A 17874-nucleotide genomic window follows, 5' to 3' on the forward strand; every position below is an offset into this window, starting at 1 on the left:
GGGGGGGGGGGGGGGGGGGGGCGTACCGGCGCCCAGCAAAGACGATCTTGGCCGAGGAGGTGAGGACCTCACCGACGCGCACGGTCCGGCGGAAGTCAATGGCCTGGGCACTGATGGTGACAATGTGGGCCTGGCAATGGCGCCAAGCCGCGATGCCGGCTGTCGTGTCCATCAGGTACAGGATAGGCCCAGCGTGTACGGCCGGCGGGAGGGCATCCGCACCGGAGGCCGCCCCTTGGGCCGGGACCTCAAGGAGGGCCGAGTCAAAGCGATTCGGCCACTCCCAGGGGGCCGCGTCTGAAGGAACCGTGAGCACCGACAGGGAGGATGCCGTCTCGGAACGAGTACGCGAGGGGAGCAGGCCAGCCGCCACACGGTCCGCTGGCTTGAGAGACGTCAGTCCGGGGAAGGCCTCACTCAATTCGGCCTCAGACATCGTGGTTGGGGGGCTGCATGGCAGCGCCGACACAAGTACGTGAGAAGACAATGGGTCGCGGAGAGGGTCAGAGGGGTGTGCAGAGGGGGGGGGGGGGGGGGCATGGGTAGGGGAAGAAAACCAGGGACCGCGGACAAGGACCAATTGTAAGACAATTGGGCAGAGATCACTGGCGCCAATGACGTACCCCTGGGCCAGGAGGGCTTGCGCCTCGAGAGCCTCCTGCTTCCGGCCATACTTCTGATCCGAGGCGTGGACGTAGCGCTCGATCGGGCCCGGGCCCGGGAGCGACACGAGCCCTGGCCTCGAGGACACGAATTCCTGGGCATCCACAGCAGAGTCGGACTCGGGGAAGGGCCACTGGCCGGCCACCTCATCGCGCCAGCGAGTAAACAGGACCGAGCCGATGAGGAAGATGGTCTCATAGCCGGGCGGGTGGGTGCTAATCAGTTGGAGGGGGAGGGGGATGCCGGGAGGAGCCGGTGTCAGAGAGGTTGGGGCCTGGCGAAGTGCGCGCCGAGACGAGAGATGCAGAGACGGGGCGGAGCAGGGGGCACGCACAGCATTGGCGGCACGCCCGGCGACTCGGGGTCCATGTCCATGACCCAGATGAGTGCGGTGTTGGTGACCGGGCCATCGGGATTCGACGAGCCAGAGGGCACATAGTTGGTGTAGGACACACAGCGGGTGGTCACCAGAACAAGCATCAGCCGATGGCGGCCCCCGGCCGGGAAGTGAGCATGCGATGGGCAGGGAGACCCCTCGGCTGTGAAGATGACCTTGCCACTGAGGGTGATCTTGCCGCCGATCTGGGACGGCAGCTGGAAGTGCATCTGCTCGTAGCGAGCGATGGCCAGGCGCGGGCGCCGGGGGGGGATGGCACCGGCCGGGTCGCCGGCCGGGGGATTGGCCGCCAGCCAGTGCGCGCAAGCGGCGGTCCAGGCGCACTCGACCGCCCACGAGAGCAGGCGCCCGCCATGGACATTACCAGCGGGATTGGCGTCAGCCGGGCTGGCCAGTCGGGAGAGAGTGCTGTCGGGAGGCGCCACTGCCTGCTCCGGCGGGGGAGAGGAGGAGGGCTTGGCGGACGGGTTATTGGTGGTCATTTCCTGTGGTGGGGAGGGAGGGGGTGAGGGGTGAGGCGGGGGGGATGAGAAGGGGAGATTTGGGCAGAAGGGGTGTGTGTGTGGAACCTGTGGCCTGCGTTCGGTATCCACCGGGGGACGGGGGGAGGCATCCATAAGAACCCCCCCCCCCCCCATCTCACACACACACACACGGGTCCCGTCCGGACTGCCGAGACATGGGGCCGCGGATGGGGCTGGCCAGCGGACGTGGAAGCCGGGAGGGAAAAGCCACCCGAGGTGGGATCCACCGCGAGGGGACACACCTTCGCCCCCGACATGAGGGCCCGGAAGATCAGAAGCGGCTGCGGGGCCGGATCTCGTAAAATGGCAGAGGGCCTGGCAGTGCTCTACCCACAGGGGCCTCCCCCTCCCCCCCAAGCGCGCTGGTACCACTCCGCAGGGTGCGTGGGCCTCCTGGCCCGTCGCCCCCTCGGCCTCCGTGGGCCAACCAGCTGGGGGGAAGATCCCAATGGAACATTGCCCCAAGGCCCGCAGGGCGAGCCAGGTGGCCAAGCACAGGCAAGCATGCCCGGCTGCAAGGCGCTCACTCCATTATTACCGACCAGCACCCTCAAACGCACCTTCGCCAGCGGGCGGGGGAGGGGGGAGGGGGGACAGAAGAGAGGCACCACCAGCCGGAAAGCGGCAATCCCGTCGTGCCCCTGGGCCCCGGCCACCACGGGCAGATTGGGTGACAGCGTGAAAATTGCCCCCCCCCTCGGCCCCCGGACTCCAAGTTGCCGGGTCATGGGCGTCGGGGCGCGTCTCTCCCCCGAGGCCCGGGAGCAAAGAAGGCTTGCACCTCTCGGACCAACCAATGCTCCTTGGGCCGCCCCAAAATCCGCAAGGAGAGGCAGGGAGCGCCCATTGCCTGCGCGGTAAGTCTGCCCAAAGACGGCCAGCGCGGCGGCCCCTAGCGCGCGAGCAGAGCCTATTGTGTGGGATGCAGGGACTCGAGAAATCAAACTACCCACCTCGGGGGCTGTGCTCCCCCCTCCCAGGTGGGATATCGGTTGCTCCCTTCTCTCGGGTCCTGGCCCTCGGGACCAGAGTGGCAGGGGGGGGGGGGGGGGGGGCGGTCTCTTGGATTGGCGAGAAACCCGGTGCCGCTATTCAAGCGGCGTGCCGGGCGGCCTGACCTGCTGTGGAAAACAACCGGGGTCGGGCAGGAAGCTGTGTTCCCCCCCCTTCGCCCTGCCCCAGACGGGGGGGGGGGGGGGGGGGAAGGGGGTGGGGGGGGGGAGGGGGGGGGGGGGCGGTCTCTTGGATTGGCGAGAAACCCGGTGCCGCTATTCAAGCGGCGTGCCGGGCGGCCTGACCTGCTGTGGAAAACAACCGGGGTCGGGCAGGAAGCTGTGTTCCCCCCCCTTCGCCCTGCCCCAGACGCGTGGGCTTCGCACGCGCGCGTGTGTGTGTGTGTATTGCATATTAGCAAGCATGCAAGTGGCGCGCGGTGTGCTGCCCTTGGCGGCGGGCATCCGGCCGTGTCCCGTGAAAGCCCCCCCTTCCGCTGCAGCCTCAGGACCCCAGACCCCTGCATCGTCCTCCCGACGGGGGGGGGGAGACCTGTCCGTCTCTCCCAGGAGGCGAGCTGGCGGCCGCGAACAGAGGTGCCCAGATGCGCGATCGTAGGGCGACGACACATCGGGGCACCTAGGCACGCCGATCGGGGGTCACACATGCCTCAGCAGAAAGGTCGGCAAGGTGGGGGGGGGCAGAGGGCGGACCCGTTCACCGACACGCCCATATGCACGCGCAAGGTGGCCTGGGGGAGGGGGGGGGGGGGGCCAAGTCGTCCCCAGCTCCCCATACCTTGAGTGTCCCGGGCACCGGACGCGCAGATGTGCACGCCACCGCCCCAGGGATCGGGCAAACCTGCATGCAGGCGATCGGCTGACGTGCTGCCTGGACAACGCATACCTCGCCCGTCGGGGGGGGGGGGGGGGGGGACGACGATGTCCCCGCTCGAGGGCTCCAGCAGCCAGGCCGTTTCCCTATTGCTCCCGCCCCACCGTGGTCTCCTCGTCCTGTCGGCCGCCCGCGCCCCTCCCAATAAGAAGGGCACATCGTCCAGAGGCTGGAGACCAACAAACACCGACCACCAAGGGACAGAGAGAGAGAGGAAGAGGGGGCCGGGGGTGGGGAGGAGCAGGGTCAGGCCAGTTGCCAAGCCGGTCCGTGGTCTGCACCTGTGTGCACGCCCGCGCGCGCGCGCACGGGTCAGCACGAACGAGGCGCCATGCCCGCCGGCTCTATTTGGCCCATCTGCGCCTGCCGATTGCACGTGCGTCCAACATCTTGATCCCGTGCGGTGTTGGCGGAAACGTCATTCCGCAACACCTTAATTGTGCCTCGCTCATGAACTAAACCTTCACCATGCCCTCAAATGTCCAAATAAATACGGATATTTATTTGGTACTTTTGAGTGTGTCGGTGTGTGACAAATTTGACGCCCGCTAAATGGCCCAGTGCCCTGACAAACGGGGCGCACTCGGCCAAGGTGGGGTTATCTTTCGCGAGCGCATTTACTGCCCCGGATGTCCCCTGGCCCGAGTGTTCTCATTACTCGGCGCGCGTCTCCTTGTCGCGGGATCCTGGCGGCTGGGCCAGAAATGACATCACTCCCCAAGCGCGCTGGGGCTCTCTCTCTCTCTCTCTCTCTCTCTCTCTCTCTGGACTGTAGGCAGACATAAAGCGGATGCCCATCTTTTTGGGTATCAGGATTCTCTCCCTCTCTCAGAAGAACTGCACGCCGCAGGGCCACCCCCGGCTGCGCCTGCCCGTGGCGGCGCCCCGGGTGTAAGCCCCCGCTGGCGGGCTGCCGGTGTTTTGTCCCACTGGCCCCGCCACCCCCGGGGGGGTCTTGGACTCGCCTCGGCCACAGTGTACTCTGTCACCCGGTTGGCGCGCTTCCCGCTGCCCCCTCCCGGGCTCTGTGGGCACCCGCCAGCCTTGTGGTGGATGTCTGTCCTTCCCCCGTTCCCCCCCCCCCCGCCCCCTCCCCCGTCCCCCCTCACCCAGGGGGAGGGCGCGGGTGCCGGACTTACGAGAAGCCTCCTGGGCAAGAGACCAAGGGCCGGCCAGTCCCCGGAAGGCCCATACGTGCGAAATTCCAACTCAGACCAGGCTACTTTGTCCCCCCGGTTTAGAGGGGCGATGCCTCCACAAGGTGCCCCCGGGCGCGCGAACGGGGTCTGGGGGGGGGGATCGCCCGCAGCTGGTTGTTGGCGGCCAACTGGAAGATTCGCATTTGAGTGGTATGTTCAGCGGGGGGAGGGACAGCTGGTGACCCCCGCCTCTGCTGGTCGGGGCCTGTGTCGGCCGGCGGGGGAACATTGTCGGGGCTGGTATCCTCGCCCATTCCCTGGGCCCTTCTTATACCCTGGTGCCCGGGCCGGGTGGGAGAAGCCAATGTAGGTTATGGGCGGCCATTTAGACTAGGGTTCCCGGCTGCGCCAGCTCCCAGTCGTGGGTAATCCTCGCGGCATGCCCTTGGAAGTGTGCGCTCTCAGGGGTGATGTTTGCGCTCTCCCGGGCCTGGACGTGGTCCGGCTGCGCTTGGATCCTACTCGGCCCGGCCCGCCCCCCCCCCCCCCCCTGCTTTAGCCCCACTTTGGTGGCAGCCACGGTTTTTGAGGGGTACCCCGACACCCTGGTCTGATGGACGTCTGTCGCGCGGCTGTCCTCCCTCCCTCGGGCCCCTCTGTGGTACTGCGCTTCCCTTTCTGTATGTCTATGCGGGCGGGGGCAAGCCTGGGTACTCCCCCTTTCCCTGTGGCCGGGGCCGACAGTGGTGTGTCGCTTGTGCGAACTCCCCCCGGGCGGGCGGGCGTCCACCCAACGCTTTCAATTGGGAGCGGACTCCGAGCCGAGTGTGTCAACCAGCGAACGTGAGCGTGTAGTGCACGCGTGTGCCGGGCCCGGGTGCGTCTCGAGTACGCCCCGGCCGCCAGCGTCCAAAGTCCTCGGTCAGTGGTGACTTAGGCCCTCCCGGCCGCCGGACGGAGCCCACACGCGGGGGAGGCAGGGGGCCGGCCGAGCAACCGAGGCAGCCTGCCTGCGTAAAGGCCTCCCCTCGCTGCGGACGGCAGCAGGGAGTGTCCAGGATGCGGGTGGTTGCTCGGTGGGGGGGTATCATTTTCGGTAATGCACGGCCCTCAGCCGAAGGAGAGCCGGTGGAATGATGCCGAAAATTAACCCTCCTTCCACTCGCCGGCAGGGCGCCTCCTCCTCGTGCCGGGCCGAGGGCGAAGGGAGAGGGCCCCGAGAGCTGGTGCCTCCGACCGAGGGGGGGATGCACAGGTGGGGCAGGTCGAGGCGCAGCGGCGTAGCCGCCTGCGCGTGGACTTTTCGCGTAACGGCACGCCAGACGGCGCCGAGGGGGTGGCGATCCCCGCTCTGGCCCGTCCTAGGCTGCCGGCTCGCTTCACTTGCCACGCGCGCCGGTCACTGCGCTGACCCTTGCTCAAGTGGGCCCCGCATTCGGGGCTGGGCGAGCCACCGGCCGGATCCTCGGAGAGCGGATCAGCACGCTTCCCCCCCCCCCCCCCCCCCGCCCCCGTTCGCCAGCCAGGGGGCCGCCACCCCGGACCGGGAGGCGGTTCTGCTCTTTCATGGCGGGGACCGCGCGTCCAGACGGCCACGCTGCGCCTCCGCCCCCGGGGGGACCCGGCGCGTGTCCCTCACTTTGGCGTCGGACCGGGCTCGGTCCCCGTGGGGGGCTTGTGGGGAGGGAGGAGGGGGGCGCACACCGCACGCAGGCACACGCACGGGCGCTCGCCGTTCGTGTGTGCGGGCCGCCTGTCCTGCAGACCCGGCAGTGCACACGCCGCAGTATCGGGCCCCTCTAGACTGGCCAGTGATTAGGGTTGCTCGCATGCCCTTCGCTCCCTCCCCACGCGCTCGTCCCGCCCCCGTCCCCCCCCCCCCCCGGCAGGGGGGCAGGGGATCAAACGGTTGCACGGAAGAGACGGGTGCGACGCGCTGAATCCGATCTGGCCTCACGACGGTCGGGGACAGGGCGCCCAAGTGTCCCCGTCCTCGGAGCCGATCCCCCAGCAGGTGTCTGTTTCCGTGTGCGTGTGTGTGTCTTCGTGTGTGTGCAGGGGATGGGGAGGGGCGAAGACAGGAAGACCCGTCCTCGGCCAGCAATAAACGGCCAGACCGGTCGGACTGCACAGGGGAGTCGCGGCTGGCTCGCCGCCGCCGCCGCCGCCGCCGCCGCCGCCGCCGCCGCCGCATGTCCCTTGCCGCCGTAACCGGGCCTCCCCCATGGCCTGTGAATCTCAGTGTCCTTCCCTCACCCTCTGGCCCCCCGCCCACCAGGAGATGGGGTTCTGGTGTCCCGCCAGCTTTTTCCGCCACCGACGTGCGCCCTCCCCTCCCCAGAGGACGCCCTCTTTCCTTGATACACTCTCTCTATCCCCCCTTAGTTTCCTCTTGTTTGCTGTTTTCTACCAGCAAGCACTCCCCCCTCCGTACGCACTTCTTCTCTCTCTCTCTCTCTCTCTCTCTCTCTCTTTCGCGCACGCGCGCGCCTCTTGCCCTTCCCACTCTCCGCTTCTCGGTGTTCCGCCCATGCGAATGTTTGCCCGAACGCAAGGCGATCCTTCGCCCGCATGCGCGCCAGGACAACCCCGATCACCACACCGTGCCCCCCTCCCCTCCTTCCCCCCTTTGCTGCACCTGTCTGAATCTCTCTCTCCTCCCCCCCCCCTGGCGCTCGCTCTTCTTGCACTTCTTCTTTTCCCTCCCATGCCACTTGCTTGCCACTGACACGCGTTATCTCCCCCCGCCCCCTCTTCGACACTCCCTCCCCTCCCCTCGCCCCCAACACAGATCTAATTCATGAGCAATGACGCGTCTAACTCCCAGCGTCTAAACCAGTCTGTACGTGCCGTGCGCCGCCCTCCGCCACAATCTCCCCCTTCCTGCCTTCCTGCCTCCCTGCCGGGCCTCGATCTCCCTCCTCTCGCTGACCCTCATCTGCCCTCCCCTTTCCGCCACCGCCCCCGCCTTCCACCTCACGCAGGAGACTGGCCAGGCGTTGAGGACCTCCCCCTCCCCCTCCACCTCCTCCTCCACCGGCGGACTCTACGTCCCGCCGCATCTGCGTAACGCCGGCGGCAACTCCGGTGCCTCCAGCTCCCCCGGGTCTCCGGGCGGCGGTAACCACCGCTCTCCCAGCGGCGCCTTCCAGAAGGGCGGCGACCGCCGTGGTGGTCGTGGTGGCGGCTTCGGGGGCAACCCCCACGGTGGCCCCGGTGCCGGTGGCCCTCGTGGCCCGCGCAACTCCCATGCCGGTGGCCCCCACTCTGATGGCTGGCGTGCCGGCCGTCATGGTGGCTACGGTGGTGCCTCCGCCTCTTCCCGTGCTTCCCCGGATCCCACCAGCCCGGATGGCATGGCTGCCCCTGCTGCCGGCAACGCCTACACCCCGGCGCCCCGCTGCCCCGAGCGCGAGAAGGCCCTCTTCGGTGATATCCAGCCGTCCGGCATTAACTTCGAGCAGTACAAGGAGATCCCGGTCGAGATCTCCGGTAGCAACCCCCCCGAGCCCATCGAGTCGGTGCGTGTCTGTCGCGGTCCCCCCCCCATCCCCCCTACTCCGGTTTTGCCTCTCTTGCCCTGTGTCTCTGCTCTCCATCCCCTGGCCCCATACTCATCTGTCATCCCCCTCCCCCTTCCCCGCATGTGCCCTTCGCTGTCCGGCTTCTCTCTCTCTCTCTCTCCCCCCTTCCCCTCTGTCTCCCCTCCCCCCCTTTGGCCTGCTCCATCTGCGCCCCTCTCCTTCCTCGTGCACAGTTCAAGGAGTCCCCTCTGCATGACCTCCTGCAGGAGAACATCATCCTTTCCGGGTACACTGTCCCCACCCCGGTGCAGCGCTACTCCATCCCCATCACCCTGGACAACCGCGATCTGATGGCCTGTGCCCAGACCGGTTCCGGTAAGACCGGTGGCTTCCTCTTCCCCATCATCTCGCAGCTGATGAAGTCCAATGCTCCCCGTCGGGCTGGCGGCCGCTCTCGCAACCCCTCGGCCCTGATCCTGACCCCTACTCGTGAGCTGGCCATCCAGATCCACAAGGAGGCCGAGAAGTTCACCTACCGGTCTCACATCAGCTCCATCGTCATTTACGGTGGTGGCGGCAACATGCAGGACCAGATGCTCAAGCTGCGCAGCGGGGCCGACATCATCGTCGCCACGCCCGGCCGTCTGACCGACATGATCAAGCGCGACCTCATCTCCCTGACCGACATCCAGTTCCTGGTTCTCGATGAGGCCGATCGCATGTTGGACATGGGCTTCGAGGATGACATCAATGCCATTGTCAAGAGCTCCAACATGCCGCCCCCGGGTGTCCGTCGGACTCTGCTCTTCTCGGCCACCTTCCCCGAGCTGATTCAGCGCCTGGCCCAGGAGTTCCTGCACGACTACATCTTCCTGACGGTCGGCACGATTGGCGCTGCCTCGCACAATGTCGACCAGACCATCGTCAGCGTGTCGGACAATGACAAGCTGACCTTCCTCCAGGATCTCATGGACAACTTCCAGAAGCGCCGCGAGTCCGAGGGTGGTCTGATGCTGGTCTTCGTCGAGACCAAGCGCTCGGCCAACCTCCTGGACACCCTGCTGTCCAAGGCCGGCTTCGAGACCACTTCCATCCATGGTGATCGTGACCAGTCCGAGCGTGAGATTGCTCTGGAGATGTTCCGTTCCCACAAGACCCCCTTCCTGATTGCCACCGCCGTGGCTGCCCGTGGTCTGGATATCCCGAATGTCACCTTCGTCGTTAACTACGACATGCCCAAGGAGATTGATGAGTATATCCACCGCATTGGCCGTACCGGTCGTGCTGGTCACCGTGGTCGTGCCATGACCTTCTTCTCGGCCCGCGATGCGCCGGTCGCCCCGGCTCTGGTTAACCGCCTTCAGCTGGCTGGCCAGGAGGTCCCGGAGTTCCTGCTCGCCATGACCCGCGACGCTGGGCGCACCCATCGCCGTGGCCCGGCGCCCGTTCGCCCGAGCTTCGCCTCCCAGGACTTCCGTGAGAACATGCAGTCCTCGGGCGCGGCGGCGACCCCCGGCGCCGGCGGCGCGCGTGGCAACAACCGCGGCAGCGATCACATGCTGATGATGAACAACGCCGCCCCGACTCCCTACTCTTCCTTCACTTCCAACCGCGGCCACTCCCTTCCCTCCGCCTGGGACTGACGAACCCAGTTCCCTCCTCAGCCCTCCCCCCCCCCCTCTCCCCCCCCCTCCCCTTCCCTCTTCTCTTCTCTCTCCCTCCCTTTTATATGCCCGCGGCCGGAAAACACCCCTGTCCTTGTACACCCCCCTTCTCCCCCTTCCTCCTGAGAGAGAGACAGACCCTCCCTTCCCCTCTCTGCTGTAAACCACCTATTCCCCTTTCCTCTTCATTTGTAATGCGTGACCCGCGATATGAATTTTGTGTCATAATAGACTAGTGCACTGTGAAAGATGGGCTGCGTGTGTGTGTGTATTTTGGGTGTATCCATGAAAAAGGTCTGTGTGTGTGTGTGCAGCTACAGGCGTGCTTCACCGAAAATGCACAGCCCCCTTGGCGAAGGGGGACTTTCCTGGCTCCATTGGTCTTCGCGGCTAGCCGTATGGCATATGTACATCGGGTGGCCTGCTCCCGTAGTGGAGACACCTCCTCCCTTCCTGGCCTTCCTTCTTGTGAGCCCCCCCCCCCCCGCACCCTTCCCCTCCGGTAGGGGTGTTCCCCTCGCCCAGGTTGGAGGCAAACCCGCGATTTTCCCAACGGGAGGTCCCAAGGGGGATGTCTATTCTCTCGGCGGAGTGGCGTAAGCAGACATGCACGCGAGTGTTCTTCAATGTGGGGGGACACAGAGGGGGGAACATGCCGGGGACATGTGTGCTTGTACCGGTCACACACACGGACAAGAGGACCTCCCCTTGTTTGGTGGGCTGGTTAGACCGCCATGAACAGCCGCCACACCCCCTTCAGATAGGCAGTGATCTCATTCGGGCCGAGCTTGCTCTGGCCATACAGCCGGTCAACAAAGGTGATGGGAACCTCGGCGATGCGGTAGCCCCCCGCCGGGCTGAGGATGGTGATCTCGTCGCTGAGGTCCCGGTGGCTGGTGTTTCGCGGCTCGGCCGACGACCATTGGATCTCCCGCCCCTCGGGAACGAGCGCCTCATCCCGGAACCGGGACGCGCGCACGGCCACCTCCATCTGGAAGCCGTACCCCTTGGACTCGGTGATGTCGATCAGATGCTCCAGCACGCTGCGCTTGTACAGGCGGTAGCTGCCAGTCAGATCGGTCACCTGCGGGTCGAGCAGGGTGTCGGCAATGAAGTTGGCCACGCGGCTGCGTTCCGGGGCGTATATGGCACGGGGCCGGGGAGAGAGGGAGGGAGAGGGAGAGAGAGGGGGGGGGGGGGGAAAGCGGAGATATGTGAGATGGGGCAGCTATGGCAAAGGTCGGCTTCCGTGCCTGTGTGCGGGAGGGGGAAGAAAGAATGAGCACGCACCTCGTGAGCTTGCGGTAAAGGCTCCAGCCATGGATGCCAGACCCGATGGTATAGCGAGTCCCGGTGACGATGTCACATTTGAGGGCCTTCTGCGTCCTGGGACAAGGCCAGGGCAAGGTGCATGTTAGCAATCGGGGTGTGACGTGGCGTGGCTTTTGAGATGGCGAAAGGCACCCGCCCACAGCCAGCTACAAACGCACTTGATGAACTCCGGGATGAACTTCGGGTCGTGCGACAGGTCCGCATCCATGAGAAAGATGAAGTTGCCGGATGCCACCTCAAGACCATGCAGGTAGGCGGTGCCTGTGTGTGTGTGTGTGTGTGTGTGTGTGTGTGTGTGTGTGTGTGTGTTTGTCAGCGCGCAGCTCATCGAGGACGTCGAGCTCAATGGGTGCCTCCTGCCCACCAACAGGAGGGCAAAAGAGGACAAGGGGAGGCATGCGCACCAAGACCCAGCTTCCCGGGCCGAGGATGGAGGATGATCTTCTCCGGGCCGAAGACACGCTGGAGCTCCTCGGCCATGGCTTGTGTGCCGTCGGGGCTGTTGTCATCGACAATGACAATCTCATATTTAAGGGCACTATGGCGGGAGCATGTTAACAGCAGCAAGGGGAAACAGACAGGCCCTCCAAGAGAAGAAGAGGCAGGAGGGGCAGGGGGGCCACCGGTGCGCACTGCTGGGTGAAGGTCTTGTCAAGGAGCCACACAAGGATGGGCAGATTCTCCCGCTCATTGTACGTCGGCAGGATGACCGTGTAGAGGTTGTCATCAGGGCTGGGGGAGGCCATGATGCGGGGTAGGTGCAAGCGGACAGACGAGGACTGAGGGGCTCACAGCAGAGGGGAAATGGGCGAGGGGTGGCGAGGGGTGGCGGGGAGGGGGACCAAAGAGGAGGAGGAGGCGCGTGTGAGGGGGGGCGGTGTGGCAATTAGACTTCCCCAAGTGGGGGGGGGGGGAGGGCCTTCGGCGGGCAGAGTCCCTTTCTATTGATTTCTGTCACGGCTAAGTTGGCAGTCGGACACTATCACAGGACAGAGGGGGGATCAGCCCAGGTGTGGCGTGATCGCCCTGGCCTCCGCCCGGCGCTCGTCGCCCGGTGTCCTTCGCGGTTGCTTTCCGCATGTTGGCACACGTTTTGGTTTGGCCCACGCGTCCGCGCGAGGGATGATGCCGGGCGGGGTCATCGTCGCATGTCCCCTTCTCGTGCCGGGACTCGCCTCGTGCGCTTGTCTTCGGTGCCGAGTAGAGTGTCCTCCTCCTTGCCGCTTGTCAGGAACGTCACGCCTGTGTGTCGACATATCCATGTCTAGGGATAAATATATCCCTCTGTATGTGTGTGCATGTGTGTGTGTGTGTGTGTGTGTGTGTCAAAGGCAGATCTATATTTATCCCACACGATGGGGGGAGGGGAAAGTCGTTGGACACATAGTTTGAGGGGGGGAAAAGGAGAGGAGGGAGCGACAATGCGCTCCGCACCCTCAGGCACAAGGAGTGGGGAGGAGGGGAGGGGGGAGGGAGGTGTCGTGATAGTGGAAAGAGAAGAGGGTGGAAAAGGAAAAGAGAAGGGAGGGCAGACCACCAGATGGCTGCTCCTTCTATTCCCGCAGGAAGATGGCAGCACGGGTGGTGGTGGCGGTGGCGAAGGAGAGAAAGCCGGGGAAAGCCGGAGAGGGAAGGGCAGCGGCGGCAGCCGCAGCGGCAGAAGTGGCAATCGACCAGGGCGATTAACGCTTGACCCAGGTGAAGCTCTTGCGGGCCTTGGCACGACCGGCCTTCTTCCGCTCCTTCCGAGTGAAGGAGGACACCGACCAGGCGACTATAGCATGAACCGGGAGGAGGAGGAGGAGGGGGAGAAAGGAAATGATCAGTCAAAGCAGCAGGGGCCGGCGTACAAATGACAGACAAGCCCAAGGGGGCATGGGCGACGGAAGGGAAGGCGAGCAACGTACACTGATCCTTGAGGACATCCCGGGCGCCAGGAACCAGGTTGATCAGGGCTTTACTGATGGCCAGGCGGCAGGCCTTGGCCTGGGAGGAGAGACCACCACCACGGACATTGCACATGACGTCGAACATGCCCAGGGTGTTGGTAAAGTAGAAGGGATCCACAAAGTACTTGGTGGTGAAGCCGAAGTGGCCGAAGGCCTCATTGAGCGGGCGGTAGTTGACCCAAATGAGACCCTCACCCGGGCGCAGGAGGACCGTGGCGCGAGAGCGCTTGTGGCGCCCGTGCGAGGTGATGCCCTTCTCCAGGTCCGGAGACTTGGTCTTCGGCGGGGTGGTCGGAGGCACCGGCTTGCGGAAGACGTTGAGGATGTTGCGAATGCTGTCAACACCCTCGACATCCTTCAGCAGGTTCTCCAGCTGGGTGAGGCGAGAAATGATGTTGCTGCGGGCGGGGATCGGCGCAAAGGCAACACGGATCAGGCAAGGAGAGCGTGTTAGGACATGGTCACACACATGGCCGGCGAGCGGTGGGGTAGTGGCACAGAAGGGGGAAAAAGCGGAAGGAAGAGCAAGAGAGAAGAGCAGGCCGGAAGGAGGGAGGCCAGCCGCCCAGTGGCAAAAAGGCCAAGCCAGCTGGCCGACCACCCCCCCAGCGGCCCCGACTGGACGTCTTTCTCACGCACCCGAAGTGGAACTCGTTGATGGTGAACCCGAAGACCGCCTCAATGAACTTGGCATCGACCCACCGGTGGGGGGTCTTGGACGCGGCGCCGCCATTGGCAATGTCATCCAGCGACAGCTTGACCGTGTGCTGGGAGAAGTTCCGGGGGCCATCCAGGCCCGAGGCCTCCAGCTCGCCGATCAACGACAGGGCCTGGTTGTACCGGTCGTTCATGCGCATGGTGGACAGCTCCGAGGAGAAGGGCTCCAGGTCGTTGCGGCGACGAATGATTTGCCGGGCAAGGGCGGCATTCTTCCGGCGCATGGTATCCACACTGGACAGGTAGGCCCGCAGGGACACGGCCTCGGTCTCGATGGGCTGGCTGCGGTTGAAGATGGACGGCCGGTTGCGCAGATAGCGCTTGGTGTCGCGCACGTCGTTCATGAAGCTGATACAGTCATCCAGGAAGGCCACGAATTCCAGCAGGCGGCTGTTGCCACTGTAGAAGGTGGTGCTGGCCGGGGACCCGATGACCACCTCGTACGAGCGGAACCGATTGACCGTACCCTCGGTACTGTTGAGGAAAGCCAGGAGCGTGCGGTTTTCCGGGTCATGGCGGATCTGGTCCGCAGAGTCGGCCTGCAGCTGCTCCACCATGGTGGACAGCTTCTCGTGCGGCGAGAGAATGACATCCGGGTGCTGCTTGACCATCTCCAGCACCGGGTCATACCGGTTGCCCTTGAGATCGTGCGGCTGGACCGATTTGCTGGGACCCTGGCGGGAACCCGGGCCATGGAAGTCATGGCCATCATGGCCATCATCATCATCATCATCATCCTCGTCATCCTCGTCATCGGAGCCGGAGCGCTCCACCAGGTCGACATCCGGACCGACGCCAATGGCCGCGCGGCCCATCTCGATGGCCGCCTCAATGTCATTGCCAGCACGGTGCAGATGCTGGCCCTTGGCCAGGCGAGCCATCGGGTCGCCGAGGGTGCTCATCCGATCGGCCCGAAGGCGGCCAGTGCCAGACGGCAGGACCACCCCCTCCAGGTTTTCCTCGGGGATGCCGGTCAGATCGACCCCGGGCCCGAAGTGCAGGTGGGGATTGGCCGAGGCCGGGTCCTCGGGAGCCGAGGCGGCCAGGTCCGTGGCGATGATGTTGTAATCGTCATCGGAGTTGTTGCCATCGCGGCCGCCACGGCCACCCTTACGGCGGTCAGTGCGCGAGTCCTTCTTGAGGGTGGGCAGCCGGTGGCGCGGATCGCGCTTGATGGCCGACTCGTCCATATCCTCATTCTGGATGTCCGGGCGCTCCTGCTGCATCATGTTGATGAGGGACCGCTCATGCGGGTAGGTCACCATGGAGTCCGGGTTGGGGACCACGGCATTAATAAGACGGTCCACGGTGTTGGAGGTCTTATCGGCGTAGGCCTCCCAATCGGGCTGCTTGAAGAAGGTACCCGTGGTGGGAACACTGTCGCGGTCGATGGAGATGATGTTGTTCACCTGCATGGTCCGATCGGAGGGGTTCTCCTCGCGCAGGTACACCGGGATATTCTTCAGAGTAACCATCTTGCCATTCTCGGCGATGTAGTTGAAGGTCCGGTACTGGAACTTGCGCCCGGTGTCATCCACCTGGTAGTCCAGCCCCGTGTGGAAGGTGGGCACCACAAGCAGGCGATTGCGGAAGGGGTCCGTCAGGGCCGGGGCATCGGCCACATAGAGCTCGAACTCGGCGGCACCAGCCCAGTGAGGCTGCTTCAGCAGGTCAGCCAGGAACTCAAGCACCGGGCCCGGGGCATTGTGATCCGGGGCCGGGGGCACAATCACACCGGCCAGGGGGCGATCCTTCTCGCTGACAAATTGCGCCACCCGCAGGCCGGCATGGCCGTCGTAGGTCATCTCCTGGAGCCAGGCCGGGGCATCGGGCGGCAGGCGCCCAGCATCACGCAGAGCCATCAGCGCACGAGCCGTCAGCTCGCGCAGCTGACGATCATCGAGCTCCCGGCCGGCCAGCTGCGGCGCATCAATCAGCTCGCTGTACGTGGAGGCCACGGCCTCGGAGGCGGTCTTCTGCAGACGCCGGGCCATGGGCTCACGGTAGCGGAGGATGTCCGTGTCACGCTGGCCGGTCGACCCCTGGACGTTGGCAGCCTGCAGGGAGTCCAGGTGCTGGCTCAGGGAATCGGAGAAAGTGGAGTAGGTCTCCGGGGGGACATCCGTGGTGGCGACCTCCTGGGGGGGGGTGGTGTCGAGAGGGGGCTCGGCGGCGTCGGAGGCCGGGGGGGCAGGGGGCTCGTTGGACGAGCTGTCACCGCCGGTCACGGCGGTGGAAAAGCCCCGCAGGAGGGGAGACTATGTGCACGCGTGCGCATGTGTTTCAAGGTGGTGCGGGTCCCGGGGAGGGGGGAGGGGGGCGGAGGAAGAGAAGAGGAGGGGAAAGGCAGCGGGGGAAGAGTAAGAGGCAAATGACAACACGCTGAGCAGGCCGGATAGAGGAACATCGGGAGTCGTACGGTGGGGCTGCGGTGGGCAAAGGCCCGGGAGAGCGAGGTGCGCATGGTAAGCATGGTCACACTTCAGGGACGGCGGCGTGGAGAAACGCGTGCCAGTGGGGGATCTGCCGGAAAAGGGATCGCCCTAAACAGGCAGCAGGGAAGGGGGTGGGGCGAGCAGGGCCTCTCGCCGGTGGGGTTCACCGGGGGTCGAAGGAACGTCGGCACGCGCACACGCACACACACACACACAGGGGACACACGCAGGAGACACTCGGGGCGGGCTCTGCGCGATGACCGGGGTGCGTGACAGGTGGCGAGGTGGAGGGAGGGGGGGGGAGGAGGAGGCGGGGAGGACGGCGCGGGGCGGGCGGAGAGAGAGAGGCGAGAAAGAGGGGAACCTGGTGTGCCTGGGGTCGCAAGGGAGGAGGAGGGAGAGGGGCAGGGGAGGGCAAGGGCGAAGGGGGGAGGCAGTAACCAGAGGTCGTATGGCGCGCGGGCTCCGGGGCGTGCGCGCGGTCCGGGGGCAACCAGAAAAATACACAGCGGCCCTACGCGAGGGGCACCCGCTCGCCCCCCCCCCCCCCCCCCCTGCCCGCCCCCCCCCCCCCCCCCTGCTCCCATCCCACCCCCACATGCAGCGGGGGCCGCCCGTCCGTCCGCCCGTCCGTCCGTCCATCCGCGCGTACACTAGGCGCCAGTGTCGACACGGGCGGCCTCCGGGGGGGAGAAAAGAAAGAAAGAAAGCAGGGGGGGGATGCGGGATCGACACCCGCCCGCCCATGGGCGGGACTCTATTGGTGGGGCAGGTGCCAACGGTCTAGCACTCGGCGAGGCGCCGCTCGGCGACCTGCTTCCCGAGGACGGCCATGACCGTGGCGATGGGCGCGCCGGCTGGCGACCCGGTGAGCAGGCTGCGCAGGCCCTGCAGGAGGTCCTTCTGCTTGAGGGGCCCGGCGCCGGCCGGCAGCCGGGGATCGTCGGCCGGCAGCCGGGCCTTCAGGCACGCGGACAGGGCCTTCTCGTCGGCGAAGTCCGGCAGCCGGGCCAGCTCCGGGAGGACGGCGTGGCGGATGGTGGCTGGGCAGCCCCCCCGGGCCGGGGGCGGGGGAGCAAAAAGGAGAAGAAGAAAGAGCGGAATGGGTGTCAAAGGCCGGCCCCCGGGCATGGTGTGGCAGGCAAACAACAACAACAGCAAAAAAAAAAAAGAGGCGGGCGGCGAAGCGAGGTCAGGGCCGAGGGGAGCGGGGCACGTACCGGCCACGGCCGGGGCCAGGGTCGCCCGGATGGCGGCCACCTGCTCGGGCGACGCCTCGCGGAAGAAGTACCGATACGTGGAGGACACATCTCCAAGGAGGGCGATGCGGTCGGTGACGATGGCCGCCACCACGCGGAGGACATACTCCCGGTCGACGGCGGCCCCCGGGGCCTCGGGGATGGGGCGGGTCCAGTGCTCGGCGGTGGTGGCGGCCGCATCGGCCGGGCCATCGAGCGCCGCCCCGGCCAGATGGTCGAGCACGATGTCGGCCAGGCGCCGGAGCCCCTCCGGCGTGGCCGCCAGCCGGAGGATGTGCTGGCGGTTGAACCAGTTGAGCTTCTCCACCGACACGACCGCCGAGCCGCGGTTGATGTCACGCACATCGAACTGTGCCATGGCGGTGCCCCATCGGGGGGGGGGGG

General features: G+C 65.9%; 5 protein-coding genes across 5 annotated transcripts in view; 1 reads left to right on the forward strand and 4 right to left on the reverse strand.

The window, feature by feature from the left end:
* Nucleotides 1-1629, reverse strand: part of H696_00767 (hypothetical protein) — a 2359-nt gene extending 730 nt beyond the window's left edge. The window contains exons 1-3 of the mRNA XM_009494651.1: nt 998-1629; nt 624-878; nt 27-449 (exon numbers count right to left, since the gene is read on the reverse strand). Of these exons, the coding sequence (XP_009492926.1) occupies nt 27-449; nt 624-878; nt 998-1542 (1223 nt within the window). The 5' untranslated portion in view covers nt 1543-1629. The remainder of the gene's footprint in view (nt 1-26; nt 450-623; nt 879-997) is intronic.
* A 5332-nt stretch (nt 1630-6961) lies between these two features.
* H696_00768 (hypothetical protein) lies at nt 6962-9777 on the forward strand (the record flags this gene model as incomplete). The annotated part of the gene is made up of 4 exons (XM_009494652.1): nt 6962-7040; nt 7402-7452; nt 7595-8131; nt 8368-9777. The coding sequence occupies exons 2-4, from the start codon at nt 7411-7413 to the stop codon at nt 9775-9777; spliced, it is 1989 nt and encodes a 662-aa protein (XP_009492927.1). The 5' UTR covers nt 6962-7040; nt 7402-7410.
* Nucleotides 9778-10342: 565 nt separating this feature from the next.
* On the reverse strand, nt 10343-12022 carry H696_00769 (dolichol-phosphate mannosyltransferase). The gene is made up of 5 exons (XM_009494653.1): nt 11764-12022; nt 11535-11668; nt 11289-11391; nt 11089-11184; nt 10343-10925 (listed from the first exon to the last, which is right to left on the reverse strand). Exons 1-5 carry the CDS (start codon nt 11874-11876, stop codon nt 10523-10525), a joined length of 849 nt encoding a protein of 282 aa, XP_009492928.1. The 5' UTR covers nt 11877-12022; the 3' UTR covers nt 10343-10522.
* Nucleotides 12023-12447: 425 nt separating this feature from the next.
* On the reverse strand, nt 12448-16447 carry H696_00770 (hypothetical protein). The gene is made up of 4 exons (XM_009494654.1): nt 16216-16447; nt 13719-16054; nt 13038-13477; nt 12448-12904 (listed from the first exon to the last, which is right to left on the reverse strand). Exons 1-4 carry the CDS (start codon nt 16267-16269, stop codon nt 12813-12815), a joined length of 2922 nt encoding a protein of 973 aa, XP_009492929.1. The 5' UTR covers nt 16270-16447; the 3' UTR covers nt 12448-12812.
* Nucleotides 16448-17014: 567 nt separating this feature from the next.
* On the reverse strand, nt 17015-17848 carry H696_00771 (hypothetical protein; the record flags this gene model as incomplete). Its single annotated transcript, XM_009494655.1, has 2 exons — nt 17015-17274; nt 17452-17848. 2 exons carry the CDS (start codon nt 17846-17848, stop codon nt 17015-17017), a joined length of 657 nt encoding a protein of 218 aa, XP_009492930.1.
* Nucleotides 17849-17874: the final 26 nt, after the last annotated feature.

Source organism: Fonticula alba (assembly GCF_000388065.1).
Source record: "Fonticula alba strain ATCC 38817 unplaced genomic scaffold supercont2.1, whole genome shotgun sequence".
NCBI lineage: Eukaryota > Rotosphaerida > Fonticulaceae > Fonticula > Fonticula alba.

Bases quoted from the DNA above. Each gene is read 5' to 3' on its own strand.
- H696_00769 (XM_009494653.1), bottom strand. From the start codon at position 11,876: ATGGCCTCCCCCAGCCCTGATGACAACCTCTACACGGTCATCCTGCCG. The intron at 11,669-11,763 runs GTGCGCACCGGT...CTCCCGCCATAG, and splicing joins GACAAGACCTTCACCCAGCA to TGCCCTTAAATATGAGATTG. The intron at 10,926-11,088 runs GTGCGTGCTCAT...CCCGGAACGCAG, and splicing joins CTTTACCGCAAGCTCACGAG to CCGCGTGGCCAACTTCATTG.
- H696_00770 (XM_009494654.1), bottom strand. From the start codon at position 16,269: ATGCTTACCATGCGCACCTCGCTCTCCCGGGCCTTTGCCCACCGCAGC. The intron at 13,478-13,718 runs GTGCGTGAGAAA...CCCCGCCCGCAG, and splicing joins ATCAACGAGTTCCACTTCGG to CAACATCATTTCTCGCCTCA. The intron at 12,905-13,037 runs GTACGTTGCTCG...TTCATGCTATAG, and splicing joins GGATGTCCTCAAGGATCAGT to TCGCCTGGTCGGTGTCCTCC.